At 38.5% G+C, this 20134-nt stretch overlaps 1 protein-coding gene across 9 annotated transcripts in view; it reads left to right on the plus strand.

The window, feature by feature from the left end:
• col12a1b (collagen, type XII, alpha 1b) overlaps window positions 1-20134 on the plus strand; it is a 141028-nt gene that overhangs the window by 26572 nt on the left and 94322 nt on the right. For all 9 annotated transcript variants that reach the window (XM_037085513.1, XM_037085510.1, XM_037085509.1 and 6 more), the window contains 9 exons: window positions 5248-5517; window positions 7897-8157; window positions 9750-9942; window positions 10778-10902; window positions 13753-13905; window positions 15394-15513; window positions 15911-16075; window positions 16575-16721; window positions 17772-17914. In XM_037085513.1, the coding sequence (XP_036941408.1) occupies window positions 5248-5517; window positions 7897-8157; window positions 9750-9942; window positions 10778-10902; window positions 13753-13905; window positions 15394-15513; window positions 15911-16075; window positions 16575-16721; window positions 17772-17914 (1577 nt within the window). The remainder of the gene's footprint in view (window positions 1-5247; window positions 5518-7896; window positions 8158-9749; window positions 9943-10777; window positions 10903-13752; window positions 13906-15393; window positions 15514-15910; window positions 16076-16574; window positions 16722-17771; window positions 17915-20134) is intronic.

Raw genomic sequence — 20134 nt, forward strand, 5'->3', positions numbered from 1 at the left:
AAGAAAATATGTGAAATACTTTAATCCCTTGATTTGAGGGCTCCCCACTTTTGTAAGAGGGAACTCTACTTATTTTTCACAAAGTGTTTTGGTATAGGGGGGAAAGAAGTGAGCTGACCAGACCCATGTAGGTGGATTACCCCAAAATCCTGAATTTGAAATCCATTTCACTTCACAGTACTGGTTCTTATTTACCCATCCATATCTTGAAAGTTGTTGGTATGCTTCAAACAAACTTCTTTTCTGTTTGTTCTTTTCTCGCATTCAAGTAGACAGGATTGCTGGATTGTCTTTCTGTTTTTAGACAGAAAGTTCTATGTAACCCTCTGTCGCATAGGACGTGTCAGACACCGTTAATTGCCGTTTAGACCAAAAAAAACCAAAACACTGTGCTTAAACATCACCAGGGCCTTATTTTTTGTGGATGTGTTGTTTCTGCTACCTGAGAGATATATCCACACGTGTGAGGACAAAAAAAAACAAAACATCACAGTGGTTGATAATGTTCTGATACAGGAGTTAACAACTTTTTGGATGACCTTGCCAGTACTGTCGTCACAATCAAATGAATTAAGGGGGCAAAAGGAACATTGGGCTCTGGCAGTATTACTGCCTTGCTCATTGAGCTGTACAGGATATATCATGCGAAGTAGCACTGACAACACTGCCAGAGTGATATTTACCCACATCTGGGCAATCCGTAGGAAGACTGCAGTCGCTCTTTGCAAGTCAAGGTGCTTTAAATGTCTGATGGTGGATGGAACATGTCTAGTGGCCAAGTTTACACAAACTAATAAGCCAAGAGACTTTCCACTGTGACTGTAAGGCTTCAGCCGCAGGGAGTCCCAGACAAAGTCTTCCCCTCCAACATTGTGTCAGAGAGCACACAAGACTCAGCTGCTTAGAGACTGACATAGGAAATCTTTAAGAAAGCATAAAGAAGGCCGACCTGAGCTGTACTTTAGTATAGAGAAGTTTATGGTCTCAATCGTGAATCAAGTCTACTCCTTACAGCAGGATGTTCATTTTGTAAACTATGGTCACATTTAGAGTAAAATAGATGATAAAGTAGGGTGTGCATTAGGGCAGGGCTACTACAGTGTGTCGTCTGGTTCTCAGTCAGATCCAATCAGGATATCCTCCCAGCTCCATGCTCTCATTCAAATTAATCACCTCTGGCTCCAAGAAGTACAGAAACCAACTTACTCCTGACAAAAGTTTGTAGATCTGCAGCTCAGCACTTGGTTGTGTACTTACAATATTTTTTATATATATATATATATATATATATATATATATATATATATATATATATATATATATATATATATATATATATATATATATATATATATATATATATATATATATATATATATATACACAAACTATTTGAAACCAGATTTTAAAGTTAATCTTCATCATATTTTAGAGTGAGATTATTACATTACATTAAGAACTAATTCCATCACAAGGTCCTTTCAGTAGCTGATCTGGAGCTTTTGATTTTAGCACAGAATCTTTGTCAGCAGATAGAGATGGCCCAGTTATCATGAATGTTCAAATTTCCCGTTAGGGCTCCATTGTCTTTGCCTTAATTTATTCTCAAAACATTATCCACTATGAACACATTTAGTAGTTTTATACCAAATAGTTTTGAATGAAAGAATGTCAGAAAAACCTCTCCAGAAGTGAAAACTAATAACTACATGTTGTAAATAGAAACAGGTGAAAAGATGTAAACATGATTATAGTTTCAAACTGAACGCATTATATAGATAGAAATAGATTTGTATTAATGGATAGATCAATGGATGGATAGATGAATAGATAGACAGATGAGGGATACATGCAGATCAGTGGAAATATCTTCAGTGCATTAAATTTCCTGCGGTTTTGTTCAGATTTGCTTCATGATGATTTGTGGAAAAACAGGCCTGAGTGGCGTCTGCAGAGCGCCAGATATTCCATAGCTGCTCCGTCTGATTTCTGTCTGCGGCTGTTATTCTTGAAAGCCTCTAGACTCGGCTTCCAGCTTTGACAGACAGCGCTCCTTGAAGCAGATAAAAAATGGCAGCAGCTCCCTGCTCATGGTGGCTGCAGTGGCGTCTGTGCAGTGAAGAGTGAGAGACGATGACTGAGCAGCACATGTGAGCAGACAGACAAAAATAAACTAATGGATCTGCATTGATGAAGCAAAGGACAATCCATCCTGGAAGTCACATGAAGTTGATGTGGTTTTCTTTGCAGAAATACTTCAAATCAGACACAGCTTGTCAAATTAAAAACCTTGCCAGACCATAGAACTTAATTCACTAAAAGACATTTCCATACTGCTCATCCTTCAGTCTGTCCACATGTTTTGCACTTTTTAAAAAATTAAAATGACATGACAAAAATTATCCTGGCGATAACACACATTTTGACTCTCTGGGCTCATCAGTGTGCACAAAGACATTAAGATAAAATCAGGCATCCTGAATTTGTCATTTTGAATCCAGATAAGAATCAATTTCTCCGACTATAAGCACCTGGAGAGCCTGGTGTTTTCTTTTACTCCTCTCTCTTAAGATCTGAATCAGTCAGCAGAAGCTTAAATGTGATTTATTTCATGCTCAGTTTCTTGATTATAGAGTTGGATCTGATATTATCTTATAATTAGCACACTGTGTAAACTTGGCCTCTCAGTCCATCCATCTCCTCCCCTGGGCACGATGTTAACTCCTATAAACTGAAGATGGATCATAATTTGGTGCTGGTTCTCCCTCTTCCTTCTCCTCCGCCATCATTCATAAATATTTCCAGTGTGCTACTCTGTCTGTATAGGAAAGTGATCATATGTCTCCTCGTAGCAACATGAGCTGCTGGTGGTGGGAATTCGATTTTCATCTCACTGGATAAACAAATCTATAAGAGCTTTGGCTTCTGTGTGCTGCTGACCTCAGTGGTTCAGTTAAGGTTGTGGAGGCCTCTGAAAACACTTAAGTACTGTGTGTGTGTGTGTGTGTGTGTGTGTGTGTGTATTCTTGATTTAACATCTCTACAGGAGTCAGTTTTGGTGTAAGCATATTTTGAAAGGCTATCTTAACAAAGGTTGAATTTAGGGTTCATGTTTATGGGTTAAAGTTAGACCTGTTTTCGGTTAGAGTTTAACTTTGAGATGATTAAAGAGTTAAATTAGTTGTGACAGTCTTTCCTAGTATTTCATGGCAGAATCAACAGTTACTCACAATGCATTAACAAAGGAACATACTGGTTTATTACAAGTTTGAATGGGAATGTAATATTATTCCCATTTGTTTTACCTGATCTTATCACTGCAAAGAGAGGGGGCAATGGTTACCATGTCTTCACATTACTGGATTGGAAGGAGAACAGGGGTGTTAAGCAAAGCTCCAGCATGTTAAAAACAACATACTATTTTTTTTAAAAATTCTTTATTAAATAGAGAGCAGAGGCAGAGATGAAATGGGGGCAGGAAGGGCATGTGGTATACACAATAACCATTAAGCTAATAAGATGCTTCATACTGAAGATTTTTTTGTAGAGCCTCAACACTGGAGCTACTGGAGTTCCTTTTGGGGCGTCAGAGAAAGGTCAATGAGTCGTTAAAATCAAAAGGGTTTGCCCTCTGGGAAGCATTCATCTTGTTTTCATGGTTTACACTGTGTCCTGTGGGTGGTTCAAAGGAAAGCGCAAGTGTGATATTTGAAAATCTGAAAGGCTCATCATCTGAGGAGTATATATACCATATATACCAAGTTACTTTTGTGCGTTGGCCTGATACTAATACTAAAGGGAACACGAGCGAGTCACCAAAAATCTTACTAAACACTCTTTTGGCACCATGCATGTACACAGCCAGTCATATGTTAAGGCTTCTCTATTCTTGTTGAGGATCACAAACACTATCAAGGCAAAACCAACAATTGCAAGTCAAAATTTAGTTAACCATTGTTTATGTTATGGATTGGATTAAGATTTAGTTCAGAAATAGCACACACGATCAAACATATTTTGTCATGTTTATTGCAAATTGTGAAATATAGCATTTGAAACTGTGTCTGGTTGTGTTTTGTTGTTGTTCTGCTCTGAGCACAGCAATACTTAACATAGCCTACTTCGTTCATAACGAGGCTTTGTGTAGCTTTGTTTGTTTATTTGCTCCAAAGCAGATGATGGACAGGTGCCTAATACGCATTTTCTCATTATTGTCTTCATTTGAGGCATTTCAAAAATGTGTTTGACAATTAGATGGGATCACAGCAAGTTAGAACTTCATTTGAAAGATCTTTAAAGGATAATCCTAATTTATTACACTATATTACATTATTTATACTTTATTTTCCTAGTTCAATAGTTGTTAAAATTTGTAGATTTATGAATGCTGCAACATTGCTCAAAGAGAGAGAAATCAGACGGGGCGAGAGAAATGAGCAGTAGGTGAGACAAATTCTAATCAAATTCTGTCAAATGCTGGTCAGTGGTAGAAATATACCCAAACTGTCTATTTTTAGTCACAGTTTATGTCTGAGTTCAGCTTGAAATGACAATGACAGCCATAAAAATGCAGACCCTAGATATGAACTGCAACGTCAGAGGGCCCTCAGGATACTGAAGGTTCCTAAATAGGCTCTGACTTGATGGATTAAAGATGTCTACTTAACTACAATGCAAAGAGTTCTTCCCTTGTTATCCCGCTGGCTCTGTGGACGTTTTAGGTTCATCCGGTTCCTGACACGTTTCATGTCTTTCCTCTCCCATGTTGCCTGTAACTCAACCCTCTGCACTCTCTAATGAAGCAGAAATGTCTTAAAATATCCTCAGAAGTATAAAAGAATCACGTGTGTTTCTCCAGTCATCTCTGCCCTTTATAACTGTGGTGAGTTGTTCAACTCTTCTGTCCACTTGATGGCCTTTTAATATTTTCCATTTTAGAAAACAATGAGATCTGCCAGCACGTCCAAATGGTTCCTTTTGTTTTACAGAGAAGATGGATTTAAAAACAAACTGTTAAATGTGGGAAAGAACATTTCAGCAACACAGTCACAGTATGACTTTAAACAATATAAAAGTTTCTCACAGATGAGTTTCAAAACATCTGTTGTGATTTTGGGGGACATTTTTTGGATTGGGGGTATAGTATGCTCAAACTCAGGGAGTTGTCATTTAGATTATAGATTTAAATACCATCTCATTAAAATACAGAAACTGATAATAATCTGTACCTTTTCCTGTTGTTTTCAGAGGTGGGCCCACCTAAAAACCTGGTCACCAGTGACGTGACAGACACCAGCTTTGCTGCATCTTGGACGGCAGCACCCGGGGTAGTGAAGATGTATCAGGTTCGTTGGAAGTCGCTGTTCTCCGAGGAGGCTGGAGAGAAAATGGTGCCAGGAGATGTCACCAACACAGTGCTGGAAGGTCTGACTCCAGAAACGCTCTACCAAGTTTCTGTCATCGCTGCTTACGGTCACAAAGACAGCGACCCACTCACTGGACAGGAAACCACTGATGGTAAGACACTGCATGAGCTCTGGAGAATAAAGGAATTAGTTGAATTACTGAACACATGATCAGTAAGACTCCATTGTACTTTTCATAACCTGGGTTACAAAGAGCTAACACGTTAATTCTGCCTAATCAGCAGGCTAAAGATTGCAATATGATTAGATTTACACACGTAAGACTCCTGTTTCTGTTCCTCTGACAATCGTTGGATATTTAAGAATGGCAGAAAGGAGAAAAAGGGATCCTGATTTCTGGTTAAAAGAACTTGTTCAAAGGTGCACCCTGGAAGGGTGAATTTGGGTTTTTAAAAATCAGTGGTCGGGTTATGAACCCTCACAGGGAAGTCTGGGACATTTTCACTAATTTTTAGTGTACACATTTGGCAGAAAATGCTGTATTTTGATTACAGGGCAGTGTGCACCATCAATTTGAACATCAAAGTAAATTAAAGATGTCCTTTTATCACTAAAACAAAAGGAATTTCAGAGCTTGCATAATCATACTGTTGGCTCTCTCTCACAGGTTTCTGCTTCTAGTCCACGAACATTGTCCAAATTTAATTTACAGTTTTCATTATGTGCAGTGAAAAACCAAAGTGGTGACAGATTTGCTGCGAGACTCTCTTTAATAACACGACTCATGTCTGAGGGGAATATTAGTACGATGTGTGTGTCCCGTGAATGACGCTCTGAGAGCTGCAGTCTGACATTTTGCTTAAGAGATGAAGCAAACTCTAAAAGTGTCAACACATTTGTCTTTCTGTATGCACACTTGGGAAATTAAAACTGCCCTAATCGACACAAAAAATACACCCAAAACAAAGCAGCGTGTAGACAAAGGAGCACATTTCAGTACATATTGTTCCTCTATGCGTCTTTCCATCGGGACGATTACATCTCCAGCTTCACAGATTTGTTCAAACCTATCAACACACTGAGGAGTTGAATGCTTTTTTTTTCCACCAATAAAAATCCTCCAGAGTGAAATCAAGTTGGCTGAAAAACTTTCCTTGGGATCATTAAACATACAAATTATTCCCTTGCAGTTTTCGTAATCACTTGCAGAATCATCGGAATAAGTTAATTTCATTTTACAGGGCTCTGGTTGTTTCAGGGGAAAAGGAAAATGTGGTTAGTATTTTCTACAAATTGATAATTTCTGGGTGAATGCCTAATTCATAACCAATTAGTTTTGGCATAAAGCTCTTGGTCTTACACAACATTTAAGCTTGCCGTTATGAATACATAATGATTATGGAAGGAATATGAAGGAAACCACACTTGGCCTGGAGAGAAAGAAGGAAATATGATTGTTTTCAGGGTTGAGATGAAAAATAAGTGCATTTTAATGGCTGTGAAGTAGCCATCAGAAGTTTGTACAGTGTACATGCACATGTAAAACATAAAAACTGATAAATTGTGGTCTGTTGAAGGAGATTTAACAGTAGAAGGAATAGCCAGGTTGGATGTTTTAAATCAGATGTTCACATTAAATGTATTAACCTTCATACAAGAGGAACATTTGGATCAACAGATATTTTTGGTATGTTTTTGTCAGCATAAACAAATCTTGTTAAGAATCAAGCTCTATAGAAAGAGCAGTAAATCTTCATGTTAATCATTTTCTACAATTAGAAACAAAAAAATATGTACAATATAGTGCAGTACAATACAGAGTAAATAAGATACTCAAGCAAGAACTAACAGGATAATATAAGACAAAGATAAAAAAAAAAAAAAATTAAAGCTGCAGCATTAAAAGGAAAAAAGAGATTGCATCAGTATGACCTAACCAAGCAAACAAGACCATCATTGCAAAGACTGGCTATTTCTTTATATAATAAAGTTCTTATTGTTTTTCTTATAGCCTGTCATTGCGTTGGATTCCTCACGAAATAATACCATTATTAGGAAATAGTGATAACTTTAGCTTCCTCAACAAAATCCCTATTACAGTATGTAAGCTGTACACTAGTTAGACTAACTTAGACGTAGACTACACTAAAAAAAAAGTTTTGTTTCACCATCCTCATATTACATATTAATATATTAATCTTAATCATAGCCACAAATAGATACATTGCCACTTTGTCATCGATCATGTGAACAGTCATACTAGCGAAAAACAGTATGAAAAATATTTTGCTCCTTTCTGTCAACTTTGAAACCAAATGCACATACTAACCAGATTAAGATCTCATACTGCTTTTGACCAAAGGGGCTGCCAGAATCAACAACATAAAAGTTTGCTTTAAGTCTGTTTCTGGGAAATCCTGTTTCTTCCCTGCAAAAAGTACACCTGGCTGTCTCTAACAATTGCATCATTTTTTTTACATTTAACAGAAACTAAATATTTATCTGATATTGAGTATTTTTTTGTTTTCAGCCTCTGCTGCTGGTAAACAGTTGACTGTATCAGATGAGACTGAGCATACCATGAAAGCCACATGGACGCCAGCACCAGGCAAGGTGAGCCACTACCGGCTGAAATACGTTCCCAGTGCTGGAGGGAAAGAAGTGGCCCTGAAGATCCCAGGAATATCCACTACCATGAAGCGCCTGCAACCCAAAACCACTTACAACATCACTGTTCACCCAATCTACAAGCGCAGGGAAGGAAAAGCAAGGCAAGGAGTAGGAACGACACGTACGTTGGTCCATAATTCAACCCTATGACAGACAGTCCACTGCAGAGACATGTCCATCTTAACCATGATGTTTAAACCTGAGGTCATTTTTAAAACATTATTGTTGGTGGAACAAAATTTAAAAATCTGCTGCTGATGTATGGATCCCAACCCCAGAGTCTTAGGGTGTCCTGTGATTGGCCTGCCAGACTGGAGTTTAAAATTGAGGTATGAGAGTAAAAATGTTTAAACACTGGATGTGGATTTTGGGCTATGTTGCTATTCTCTACTAACTTTGTTTTTTACTTCACTTTTCACAATAAGATTAGTCATAATGTTAATGATATTTAATCCATATCTTTGTATATATTGCGTCTGATCATTTTGATAATCTGATAATGCATAAATTAATGGTAAGAGATGTGAGCTAGTAACTCAGTGTAGCACTGCCTGATTTTCAGAACTTAGCTAATGTTTGATTGCTAAAGCTCTTTTGTTGTACTGAATGCTGGAAATTGCTGCCAAAAATTAGATCAGTTGACATGTACTTCCTTGGTAAATCGAGCAGTATAGCTCAATACTCATAAATTGACGGTGCTTTTCTGCATTTTAGTATCAGCCTATGCCAGCTGATCGGCTAACCTCGCTGATGATGATTATCAGTGATCAAAATTGCTAACACACAAAACCAAATGGTAAATACAATTATTGATACAATACTATTTTTTTTCAAGCACTTGAAAGAGCAATAGTGACTTAATGTGCGCTAAACTATGTGGGCTAGCCTAGCTGTCTGCCAAAAAGAAGAAAAGCACCATCAAGTTTATTAGCCATGAGGCTGAAGCTTTCGTGTTCACTTTCCCACAGTAAGAGAACGTTCATGTTTTTGATAAATGCAAAGACATTTTTAAAGGAAAACTTTGGATGCAAGTTCAACATGTACAAATAATTGAAGGCATACTTCAACAAAGTTGAAGGGAATGGCTGAATGGTACCATTGACTTCCACTAAGCTGACCAACAGGACATATTTCACTTTATGTGAACCCCTAAATCAAACTATCCCTTTCCAATCAAGTATAAAGACTCTATCTGAACAGGCTTCCTGGATGTTCTCTGCATGTCAGCCTTTGCCAAACAAATGGAGAAAAATGGCCTATTTGACAATTTCGCTGCTTGTTTCAAGAGAAATATCAGCACGTCATGCTGCCTTGGAAACAAATGGGATTTTGTCATCCAAGTTGCAGATTTTTTCCTTGTTCCACCAAAAATAATATTTATGAATGACTTCAAGTTTAAACGACTTGTTAAGATGACTATTTTCACACTACAGGTGCTGCTGCGCTGCAGAGAAGCAGTGTCTTTTCACTAGAACACTAAAATCACAGTTAAACATATGCTCAATCACACGCTACCATTACTAACACACAGCATGACACTGGGCTTTTTAACGAGTGACAACGGGTTCAAGGTATTGTATTATGGACTAATGACAAACTGGCTTGAATGTGGTGTGGCTGATCTTCAAACCTTTGCCAATAGTTGGAGTAGTGTTAAAGTTTTTTTTCCTCATGAGTTTGTCCTGAAGTTCTGGCCGGGTTCTTCTATTTCAGTGTCACCCTACAAGGCTCCCAGAAACCTCCAGACCTCAGAGCCCACCAAAACCAGTTTCAGAGTCACCTGGGATCCAGCACCGGGAGATGTCAGGGGCTACAAAGTGACGTTTCACCCCTCAGGGAATGATGTTGACCTCGGGGAACTCCTTGTCGGTCCCTATGATAGCACAGTTGTTCTAGAGGAACTCAGGTAAGCATGCATTGTTCTGAGGAAATTCAGGCCTTAAGGGAACCAATGAATATTAGATGATAAAAAAGATCAACCATCTGTAGTAGTAGTGCCCTTGTCAGTGCTAGTATGACTTTAGCAGCCACTTTGAACATCACAGAAAACATAGAGTACACACTCTAGTCCTCATCATTGACTGCATATTGACAGAGTTCTGATAATTGAAGCCAATGCAGAAGCGCCTTAAACCTGCATCCTTTCTAATTGGCCAGCAGGTTGCATAAAGTTGAATGTAAGCTTATGAAAAGCATTTTCTTCTTCAACACAGTGTGATCACAAAAAGAGGTGGTCCCATTTACAGTAAAACAGATGATAAAGCAGATTAGAAGTCATGGATGTCATGGATGGCTTACACTTACCACCTACCATTTCCCTACCATCACCAAACAACAGCCTGGTGACAATCTTATCTGAAAATGTAAAAAAAAAATGTCTATCAGCCACATAGCAATGTCATTCCAACCACTTTGTAAAACCCAAGCAAAAATCCTCTACAAACAGATCTTGCTAAGGTAGCTATCATGCCATTTGAAATGGGTGTTGATTCCAATATGTCTGAGATAAGGACAATATAGGACTGTTTTACACACCTGTTCAACGTAAAACAAATACACTTTCCTCTAGTGCAGCTTGATGCTGAAAAAATAAATATTACCTACAGTTTTATACACCTACCTGCTTTTACAGGTTTAGTCATTTGAAATACCATCTGTTTTTTAAAATGTTGGCATTATAGTCATCTAATTAAGATTGTCAAGGACTGATGTAAGTTTACGACTTTTTCTTTTTCCCTCAGGGCAGGAACAAAATACTCAGTTGCTGTTTTTGGGATGTTTGACGGAGGGGAGAGTATGCCACTGGCAGGAGAGGAGAAGACGACCCTCACTGAGATTCCTAACAATGATCCGCCTATTTCTACTGGTAAAAACTCCACCACTCTCCAGATACTCCATTAGCAGTCATAAAGAGCAGGCCTGCAGACCAGACGCTCTGATCCAGTTCATTTCAGAACAGGAGTGATCTGACTTCGAAGTGCCGCCCTGATCAATGCCAGAACATTGAATTATTTGTTGTCAAGGGGTATTATGATCACTGTCTCTTTGACTGAAATTGGGCGCAGATGATTATGATTAGTGTAAATTATTTTGAGCTGCTTGGCTTGCATAGCCTTCCTCATATCTCATTTGAAGTCTGGAGTAAAATGACACGCCATTTAATGGACATGCTGAAGTGTTGACATTAAAATTTATAAATTGCCCAGTTGGACACATTCCCTGACCGTCTCACATGCTACAAATGTGCCAGTGTGCGAGCAACCACTCCATGACGTGTTGACCTTTAACGGTGACGCAAACAACATGTATCTTCATCCGATCCCAGATGAGTTACTCAGATCTTACTATCTGCTGCCCAAATGTTTATTTAGTCTTGCAAAAGTAGATATTTCCCATTTTTATGTTGTTCGAAGAAAAGGGCTCTGCTTGCAATTACAGACTTTTTTATGTTCCAGAGCTTTTTTGAACGCAATTAGGAAAATGTTATGCTTCTCATAAGACCCCAGAGAAGGTGCTGACCTTGGGCAGAAATTCCTGCTGTAATGGGGAGCAGACACAGTGACCGACTGCCCACTGAGTGGGGAACTGGCCAGGATGTTCCACTGAGGTTCCACTCAGAGATCCTCATATATTAAGCTGCAGCTCTCACATGGCAGCCTGCTTAAAGGCAGCTTTAGTCCAGTCCCTGACAGGTCCATAAGATCTAGCAGAGCCACTTCGATGTTTCCGTCTTACGCTGCAGGAATGTTATTTTTTACATGCTTTTTCCTGCTTTTAACCAAATCTTGTGACCATGTGTCATTTGTTCAGTCGTCATGGAGACAGATTTGTAAAAACCGTCCCGAAATAATTATTTTAACCATCCTGCAGTGAAAGGAAACAGTTACAAAATCAAGGCGTTCTTCCTTTACTTTGTTATCACCATCTACAGTTGTTAGCTCGAAGTATTAACATTTTAAGTGCTTTTACCTCAAAACTGTACTCACCTGAAGTACATTAAATGACTGAAAACTCAATGTTTAACACTTGACAGAAACGGTCAGTCCTGCTATGTCTTTAGCTCTTTTAGCCTTGTTGACTCTAGAAGCACGGACTCAGCTAACTAGCTCTCCTCCTACTGATTTCAAGATGGATTTGTTGTCCAAAATGTGGCTTTATCCAGGAAAAAATAGGCTGTTTACCCCACCGATACTGAGTTGATGGTTTTAACACATCATATTTCTCTAGATCCTCTATAGTAACTATAGTAAGAGCATGATAATATGTTTTTTAATAAAGAAATAATTGCATAAATGCTTTGGCAAGATTTCCCTGTTGATCCCAAAAACATTTCGTATTATCCCCAAGATGAAGTGACAGTGTTACTCTAAAGCCCTTCTAAGGGGATCTAGTCTAAAATGGATTAAAATAGCTGCTCATTATTTTATCAAGCAGCTAGTTTCAAGGTCAAGAATGAACTGCAATGCAAAGCTTTCCAACATTACATTAAACTCTGTTTTGCTCAAATTATACTGGATGCTCTTTGTGCGCCCCTTATCGGTCTGAATGTTTTGAAAGTTAGATAATAGATTTAAAACTGATGAAAACCATTGCGTCAACTAAGTCATATGCATCAGCTGCCATGGAACACTTAAGAGGGTGTCTTTTGAAAAACAAAATGCTAACCTTGTGTTGACACTCTCAGTAAACACATTTGTGTGTGTTTTTGATTTTGGACTGAAACCTTTCATTTCATTTTAGGTTTTAAAAAGACAGTCAGCCTGAGTGCACAAACAAAAAAGTCAACTGCTGCAGGATTGTGCGGGTCACCAGTGATTTATAACTCACAGTCAGACTAAGCTGGATATTTATTTGCTGAGACTCTCACTCAGAGACACTGGATCCAGCAGTCGTCTGCAGCATATTAGATGCCTCTTAAAGCTTCCTCTGTTTATGACATCTGTTTTTATTAATGAATGTCGGAGGGACACATGAGTATATTGTTTACCACCAGTGATATAACTCAAACAGACTGGGGCCAGGCATCCGACTCTGTTCTTCTTAGCGTCGAGCATCTGTTTCTGCAGCCTGCTGAAAAAGAACAAAAACATTTAATCGCTTGTCTCCTAACCTGTTTTCAATTGCGCACACAGGGGCCACTTTTTTTTTAAAACGTCTAGCTTGTCGTCCTCGAAAAGAGGACAAGTGCCCATTTTTCACCCCTACAGGTGCCTGGAGCAGGAATGCGCAGTAACTATTGGGAACATGAGGCCTCATATATCACAGCGTCAGAGAGGCTGACTGCTGCTGCTGGAGGGTTCAGCCCAAGTGTCAGCCAGAAAAGACCACAGGCTGATCTGCTGCTGGATGTAAAATCCCAGACGACTCGCTGTGCTGGAAGAGACAGAGAAATAAGGCCCAGAAGAGAGAGCAGTTAATCCAGAACCAACAGCTGTTACACAATGTGTTATGAGTGTGAATTATTTGTGTTACATAATGCTGTGTAAAACCTCTGCTGTATAAACATCTTGTGATTGTCAGAATTTGTGATGTATTCTTCTCTTCCCTGATGTATCCCACAAAGTTTCCTCTCACTTTTTTCCACACTTGCTCACACACATTCCCCTCAAATCATTTATATGAATCTGATGGGACACTCGTGGCGGGTGTCTGTGGTGTACCAGGTGTCTCGCTCACTGCCTCCCTCCTCCTCCTCCTCCTCATCATCTCCCTGCAGACGCTCAGCAGTGTAAGACCACAGCCAAGGCCGACATCGTGCTGCTGGTCGACGGCTCCTGGAGCATCGGACGCATCAACTTCAAAACCATCCGCAACTTCATCGCTCGCATGGTCAGCGTGTTCGACATCGGCCCTGACCGAGTCCAGATTGGTAATATTCTTACTACTGTTACTATTCAGACCTCCTCCTATTACCACAACTGCTCTCACCATCACTACCTGTCTTATCTGTACTGCTATATCATTTTTACTAATAATGATAGCCTCTGAAATAGTTCAGCTCAATTCAAGCTCCTAATTTTGGTACTTGCATATCTGCTACTTTAACCAGTTCTTCTGGCACAACTTAAAGTTGTAAACTAAGAATTCAAAACCTTTTTACCCCAATGTAAAAATTCTCCATTACATGTAATAGTCCAGTATTTAACATTTTTACCACGCAGAATATTCAGTCACAAAAGACTTGTAGAATATTTTCATAATTTTTCCAAAGATTATCGGAGTTTGTCACACGTTCTCTTGATCTATAAGCTAATTAATACTTGAAGCCATTGAAAGTGCTACATCGTAGGCAACTGGAACTGTTTCAGTTTCTTGAAGAGGCATCACCTCTCATCCAAGAGGCTTCTTCAGTTCTAACTAACTGGGGGGAAGTTTTAGAGTCATTAGGGCCACTTGTGGGTCATTTGCAACTACCCTCGAGTTGTTCTTAAAGCCACTTAATAGAGTTACTGTTGTGGGGTAAAAGGTGCTATTTTCTTCTGAAATGTGGTTTAATAAAAGTGGGAAATCTTTACTAAATATCCACTTGTGCCAGCTACAACTACCAATGCTACTATCAATACTAATAAAACAAGGACACAGTAAGGTCTTTATCATAAGCATTAATAAGTAGTAAGAGCCCTTGTAAGTCTTGATAAGATATTTATTATTGTTAATAAAACTCTATAAGTGTAAATACCATAATTAACATTGTTATTAGTAGATTATACGGCTTAATAAGTGCTTAAGAAGAAGAGTCTTGTTCATAGACTGCTTGTGAACTTTCATAAAAGTTTCTTAGCAAAGGCAGTTATTGAATTTAACCTACAGTTCTTACCTATTATGTCAGTATTAATCATTTACGAAACTTTGTGTTGCTTTTTAAGATTGATACATATTCTATGAGATATTTAGTAAGAGTTTTTGGGCTGTGACAAGAACAATGCCTTACTACAGTTAATACATTCTTTATTATGCACTTAATCCAATTGCCTACAATATATCACCAACTTATTAACTAACTGACTTATTAAGATATAAGTTCTTATACGTCTTGATGAGAACGTAACAACTAACATTTTTACAATGCTATTATTAATGCATTTATAGGCTCATTAATGTTAAAAGTCATCTGATAAGGAGTGCCTTCTTTCCTTTTATTTCACACTTATACAAACACCTTAATATCTAGAATATAATACCTCATTTAGTACTGCCACTTAAGGTGATTGCATGGTTTTGCTAACGTGTTATTTTTTTTATTTGCTGCAGTTTTTTTTTTTCGGTAAACCTGTGTAGTTGGCATCATTTTGTGTATTATTTTGTTTGTTGTTACTTTCTTGTTGTGTTTTTAATACTACTTGTGTTTGGTCTGCAGGTCTGGCTCAGTACAGTGGAGACCCAAAGACAGAGTGGCACCTGAAGGACCACCCGACCAAGGAGTCCCTGCTAGATGCCATTGCCAACCTGCCATACAAAGGAGGCAACACCATGACAGGTGACTGAACAGCACTTTGTCCAATCCACACAATGTTTAAACTAATCTAGGATTGGCAAATTTGGGAACAAATGCATTTTCTCTGATAAAGAACCCCCAGCTTTTATGGCTTGATATTAATTTATTGCTGTCTCGATTAATCAGTTAGTTATTTGGTCTATAAAATGTCAGAAAAGTGTGTACAGTGAGGATCAGTCCATCCCAAAACCCAAGATGTCATCCTCATAGTTTTAAACCTAATCTGCCTAAGTATGGCTTAAGACACCACTACTTTTTGTTGTCAACTCAGATTTACACATTGTACTTGTATTGTATGATTATTACTGTACTTAGAAATTTAACGTACTACATGTAACTGTCTGAAAGCTTTATTTAACCCTCTATATATGTCCAACAGGAATGGCTCTGAATTACATCCTTCAGAACAACTTCAAAGCCAGTGTAGGACTGCGTCCAGACTCCAGAAAAATCGGTGTCCTGATCACTGATGGAAAGTCGCAGGACGAAATCGTCTTCAACTCACAGAACTTGAGAGACAGCGGCATCGAGCTCTATGCAATCGGTGAGTGAGATTGTCAGTATGAATGACATGAAACGAATGCATTCTCACCTCATTTCATAGAGCAAGAGAGCTCCAATTTGTATATCGTTACCCATGAACATGGGAAACTATTACTTTCAAAGAATAAGGTGTCTTATTTATTGTGTCTGTTGTATGGATGTATCAACTTTCAGCTAGAGGACCAAGATTTTAGATTTTTTTTCCCATGTCAGAAATTTCAATTTACTGAAGAATATTAAATCAAGACAGTTTCAAGTTTTAAAAAGTTATTTTCTAAAAGGTGATGGTGAGCTTTAGACAATGGTCCATGGTGATTTACAGTATTTGTGATATGTGGGATTAGTTGAGTTGAGGCATGGAAACAATTTATTTCCTCCTGACTCAAATCTTAATGGTGAGAATATGTATATGTCACCTTACAAACCAGATACATGTTTGTCTAGTCTTTAGCTTTGTTTCTTTTAGGCACTGTTACATTGACGATACATTTTTCTCTCAGGTGTGAAGAATGCAGATGAGAACGAGCTGAGGTCCATCGCCTCTGACCCTGATGAAATTCACATGTACAACGTCAATGACTTCCAGTTCCTGCTGACCATCGTGGACGACCTCACAGTCAACCTGTGTAACAGCGTCAAGGGTTCAGGTAGGGAATGAGTCACAGGTAGCATCATCATCAAATTGACAATTTTTCCAAAGGCAGAACAATTTGAAAGCAGTATTTTTTCCACAGCAAGAAACATCGTAACAAATTGCATTGAAATAATGCCAGGGTTATTGTTTCAGATTTTGGTCTGAGTTTAAAATTCGATCCATTTCCTTTTCCTTTTGATCTGATGATGCCTTGGCCCTCAAGTCTTTTCAATATCATAACACCTGATTAATAAAATCAGTAAATGTGAGGATGAATTGTTTCTGAATTTACTTTTTACTCTGCATTTTTCATAACGTCATTACTGAAATGGAGCTATGCGCTGCAGCTTGCAGCTTGCAGCTTGCAGCTGTAATTCCAACTTTTCTTTGAATACCGTTGGCTCAGATTTACACCTCTTAGTAGTTTCTGGTGGTGGAGGTCAGGACTTCGGAATTTACAAAGCCACAGTGTTTAAGACCGACAACCATGTATTTGTCAAATTTTACTGCAGGCTTTCATTTGGTTTTACAGTCGCTCAAGGGCGAGAAAGTCTTTCTGCTTATGAAGGACGACAGAAACCTTTAGTCCAAGTAAAGAGTAACTATTGACTAGAAGAAAGTACAAATTCTGCAGTCCATATAATCCCCAGATGAGAACAAAGTCTTCTATTTTTCACAAATCAAATCTAAAAAAAAAAATAGATCAAATCCCAAAATGCAGATGGATAAGTGTGACTCAATTCTGCCTGACAATGTCGATTACTTCAGACCATCAAAAAGATGTTGTGACACAGATCCAAGCATCTGATGGAAACTTTCATATTGGAAGTGCTTTTTGTCTGTAAATCAGTTTTAAGAGGAAATACAAAAAAGATTTATGGTTACCGAAAAGAAGAAAAAGAAGAGAAGGCCATCTTCAGAAGAGCTGAAATGTAAAGCGGGCCAACACCTTCACTGTCAGAGGAGCGAACACAATGAGGGTTCAGATTTGTGGTGGCAGAGTTCAGGTGTGAAATACCTGACATGTCGGATCATATTCCAGCTCTTGTTCGCTACTTTTCAGTGGAAGAACTGGAGGCACCCACTGACCTCGTGACATCTGAGGTCACCCACCACTCCTTCCGTGCCACCTGGACGGCACCCGCCGGCCCTGTTGAAAAGTACCGTGTCACATATGCACAAGTTGCCGGAGGACCCACCCTGGAGGTGAGATAAAGCTTTCACCCAATCCTATTAACCCTCCGTCTATCTCTGAATGCTGAACTCTAAGAGTTGTATAACAAAGTCTCTATTTACCACTCACAATAACAGACATTATATTGTTTTGATAAATCATTAGTCATAAATAGACTGTTTTTCATATTGAATTCAGGATTATCTGTCAGAAGTCAGCCTGCCAATCCTCATCCTGTCATGCCTGTATCAGAGTGAATTTACAAGCGACTGCCTTTATCTATGACAACAGCTGTCTCACTTCACCTGTTGCTGGCTAGCTAACTTGCTATGATAAACAAGAAAAGACAACTTTAAAGTTAAATTTTGATGAGTGGGAAACATTAATAGTCTCAGTGGAGGAGGGGATATATCGGAGTTAGCTTCTCCAGCAAAGATACAACAGTGTTAGCTTCTCTGACAGGCTAAGATCAGTGTTACCTTCTCAAACAGGCTAACATCCACGTCTGAGAGACCAATAGCTAACCAAATTGACCGCATTTCTTTAGTTCTTTGGTTAACAAAGGATTTCAGTCAGGAAACATGTTTCTTAGATTTCAGACTTTCTATGATAATGTCCTTGGTTCTTTCATTACTGTTCTTTTTTTCATTACTCTTTTACTCTCTTGTTCCAGGTATAAATGATCAGAATGCTCAGATAATTACTGTGTTTCATATAACTTTATAAGAGGATTCTACCCATTGTGCTTCTTGGTTTAGGAATGTTATGTCTAACATCCATAAGTGCTAGATGAGATCCTGGATATCAATTGGCATTTTAATTGCTTATTGATTCCCTTTGACTCCCATTAGACCCATAATACGTTGTAATAGATTCCTCTTTAGTTTGGTTGTCTCTGAACTGTACCATTTCACCACTTCCATTGAATTTAGATAATGACAGGTTGTCGGTCACACAAAAACAAAATACTTGACACTTCGATCCCCCCTGTTGTTTAATATTCTGGTATGTATTGGACTATGAGGCTCACAAAATAGGTTAAAATCCAGCCCTTGAAAGTGTTTCCAGGTCTGGGTTTTATTCAGAGCTCCGTGTGCTCAGCCCTCAGGGATAGAAATCTGGATGCCAGTTGCCTTAGTAAACCTGCATTTAGTTTACACTTAACCTTCTGTCAGCCCTATCTTTACAAACAGCACTGGGTCTCGTCTATCCTTTGTGCTTTTATTGGCTCTTGTCAGATGGAGCCTGCGTGATAATAATCGGGCTCATCTGAACTCAAGCAGAGTTTCCGCTGGATCCACTTACTTAAACGTTATAGACCTCACACTGGGCTGAGTCGCCTTGCTCTGTGGCCTCACGCTATTTTCTTTCATCTGTTTACATTGGACTGTGGAGCACGTTTGAGCATAACAACATAAGATATATGATATTTACATGGCTGTAATATAGTGCAGGTCCTATTGACAGTGGTTTACTACCAGTGTAACAAGAGAGTAAATTTATAAATTACAAGTAGCCAGTAACAAGGAAGGTCAGGGTCAGGGTTATGGCACGCTGTGTACCTGAAATATTTATGCAGAAGGGAGAAATAGAAATGTGAACAATGATGTTGTTGGGGCAATGAATTTGAGTGGGTGCTGTTATGTCATTGAAGAGTAAAACCCGGACAATATTTAACTCATGCGAACTGCATTTAGCCAAGTAAATCCTACCGATTTGAACGTCAGAGGTGGGACAAAGTCACAGTCTTGCAGTAGGAGTTAAGTCTTATCTATGAAGTCCTGCTTCATCTCTATGCTTTGTGTTTAAAATCCTGAACAAGATATTAAATTTACAACAGCATTACACTCTTAAGACAGAGTAAGTTTATTACATTTATGGAACAAAGCTTTTTTAATTTGCCCATCAGGTTTTTCAAGCTGTTTTTCTGTTTTTCATGTTGCTGTCAGTGTATATTTTCTTCTAAATCTAATTATCTAAGGTGTCACCTGTTGTCTTTCCACTGGTCTGCAGGGACTTCGTTTATCCCAACCCAGTTGCAAGAATCAAAATTAGAATGTTTCCTCAAACCATGGATATGTTAAAATTTGCATGGCTCATAAGTTCAATTTAAACGTTTCATATCATACAGATGTGATGAAACTTTACATTTCTGTATGGTTCAGTTTCAGTTGTATGTTGGAACAAAGCTGTGCTTAAGATCTGATTAGGTTGAGGCTTGGTTGTGGAAACAATGTCATCAACGTCATCAT

Source organism: Acanthopagrus latus, chromosome 22 (assembly GCF_904848185.1).
Source record: "Acanthopagrus latus isolate v.2019 chromosome 22, fAcaLat1.1, whole genome shotgun sequence".
Classification (NCBI taxonomy): domain Eukaryota; kingdom Metazoa; phylum Chordata; class Actinopteri; order Spariformes; family Sparidae; genus Acanthopagrus; species Acanthopagrus latus.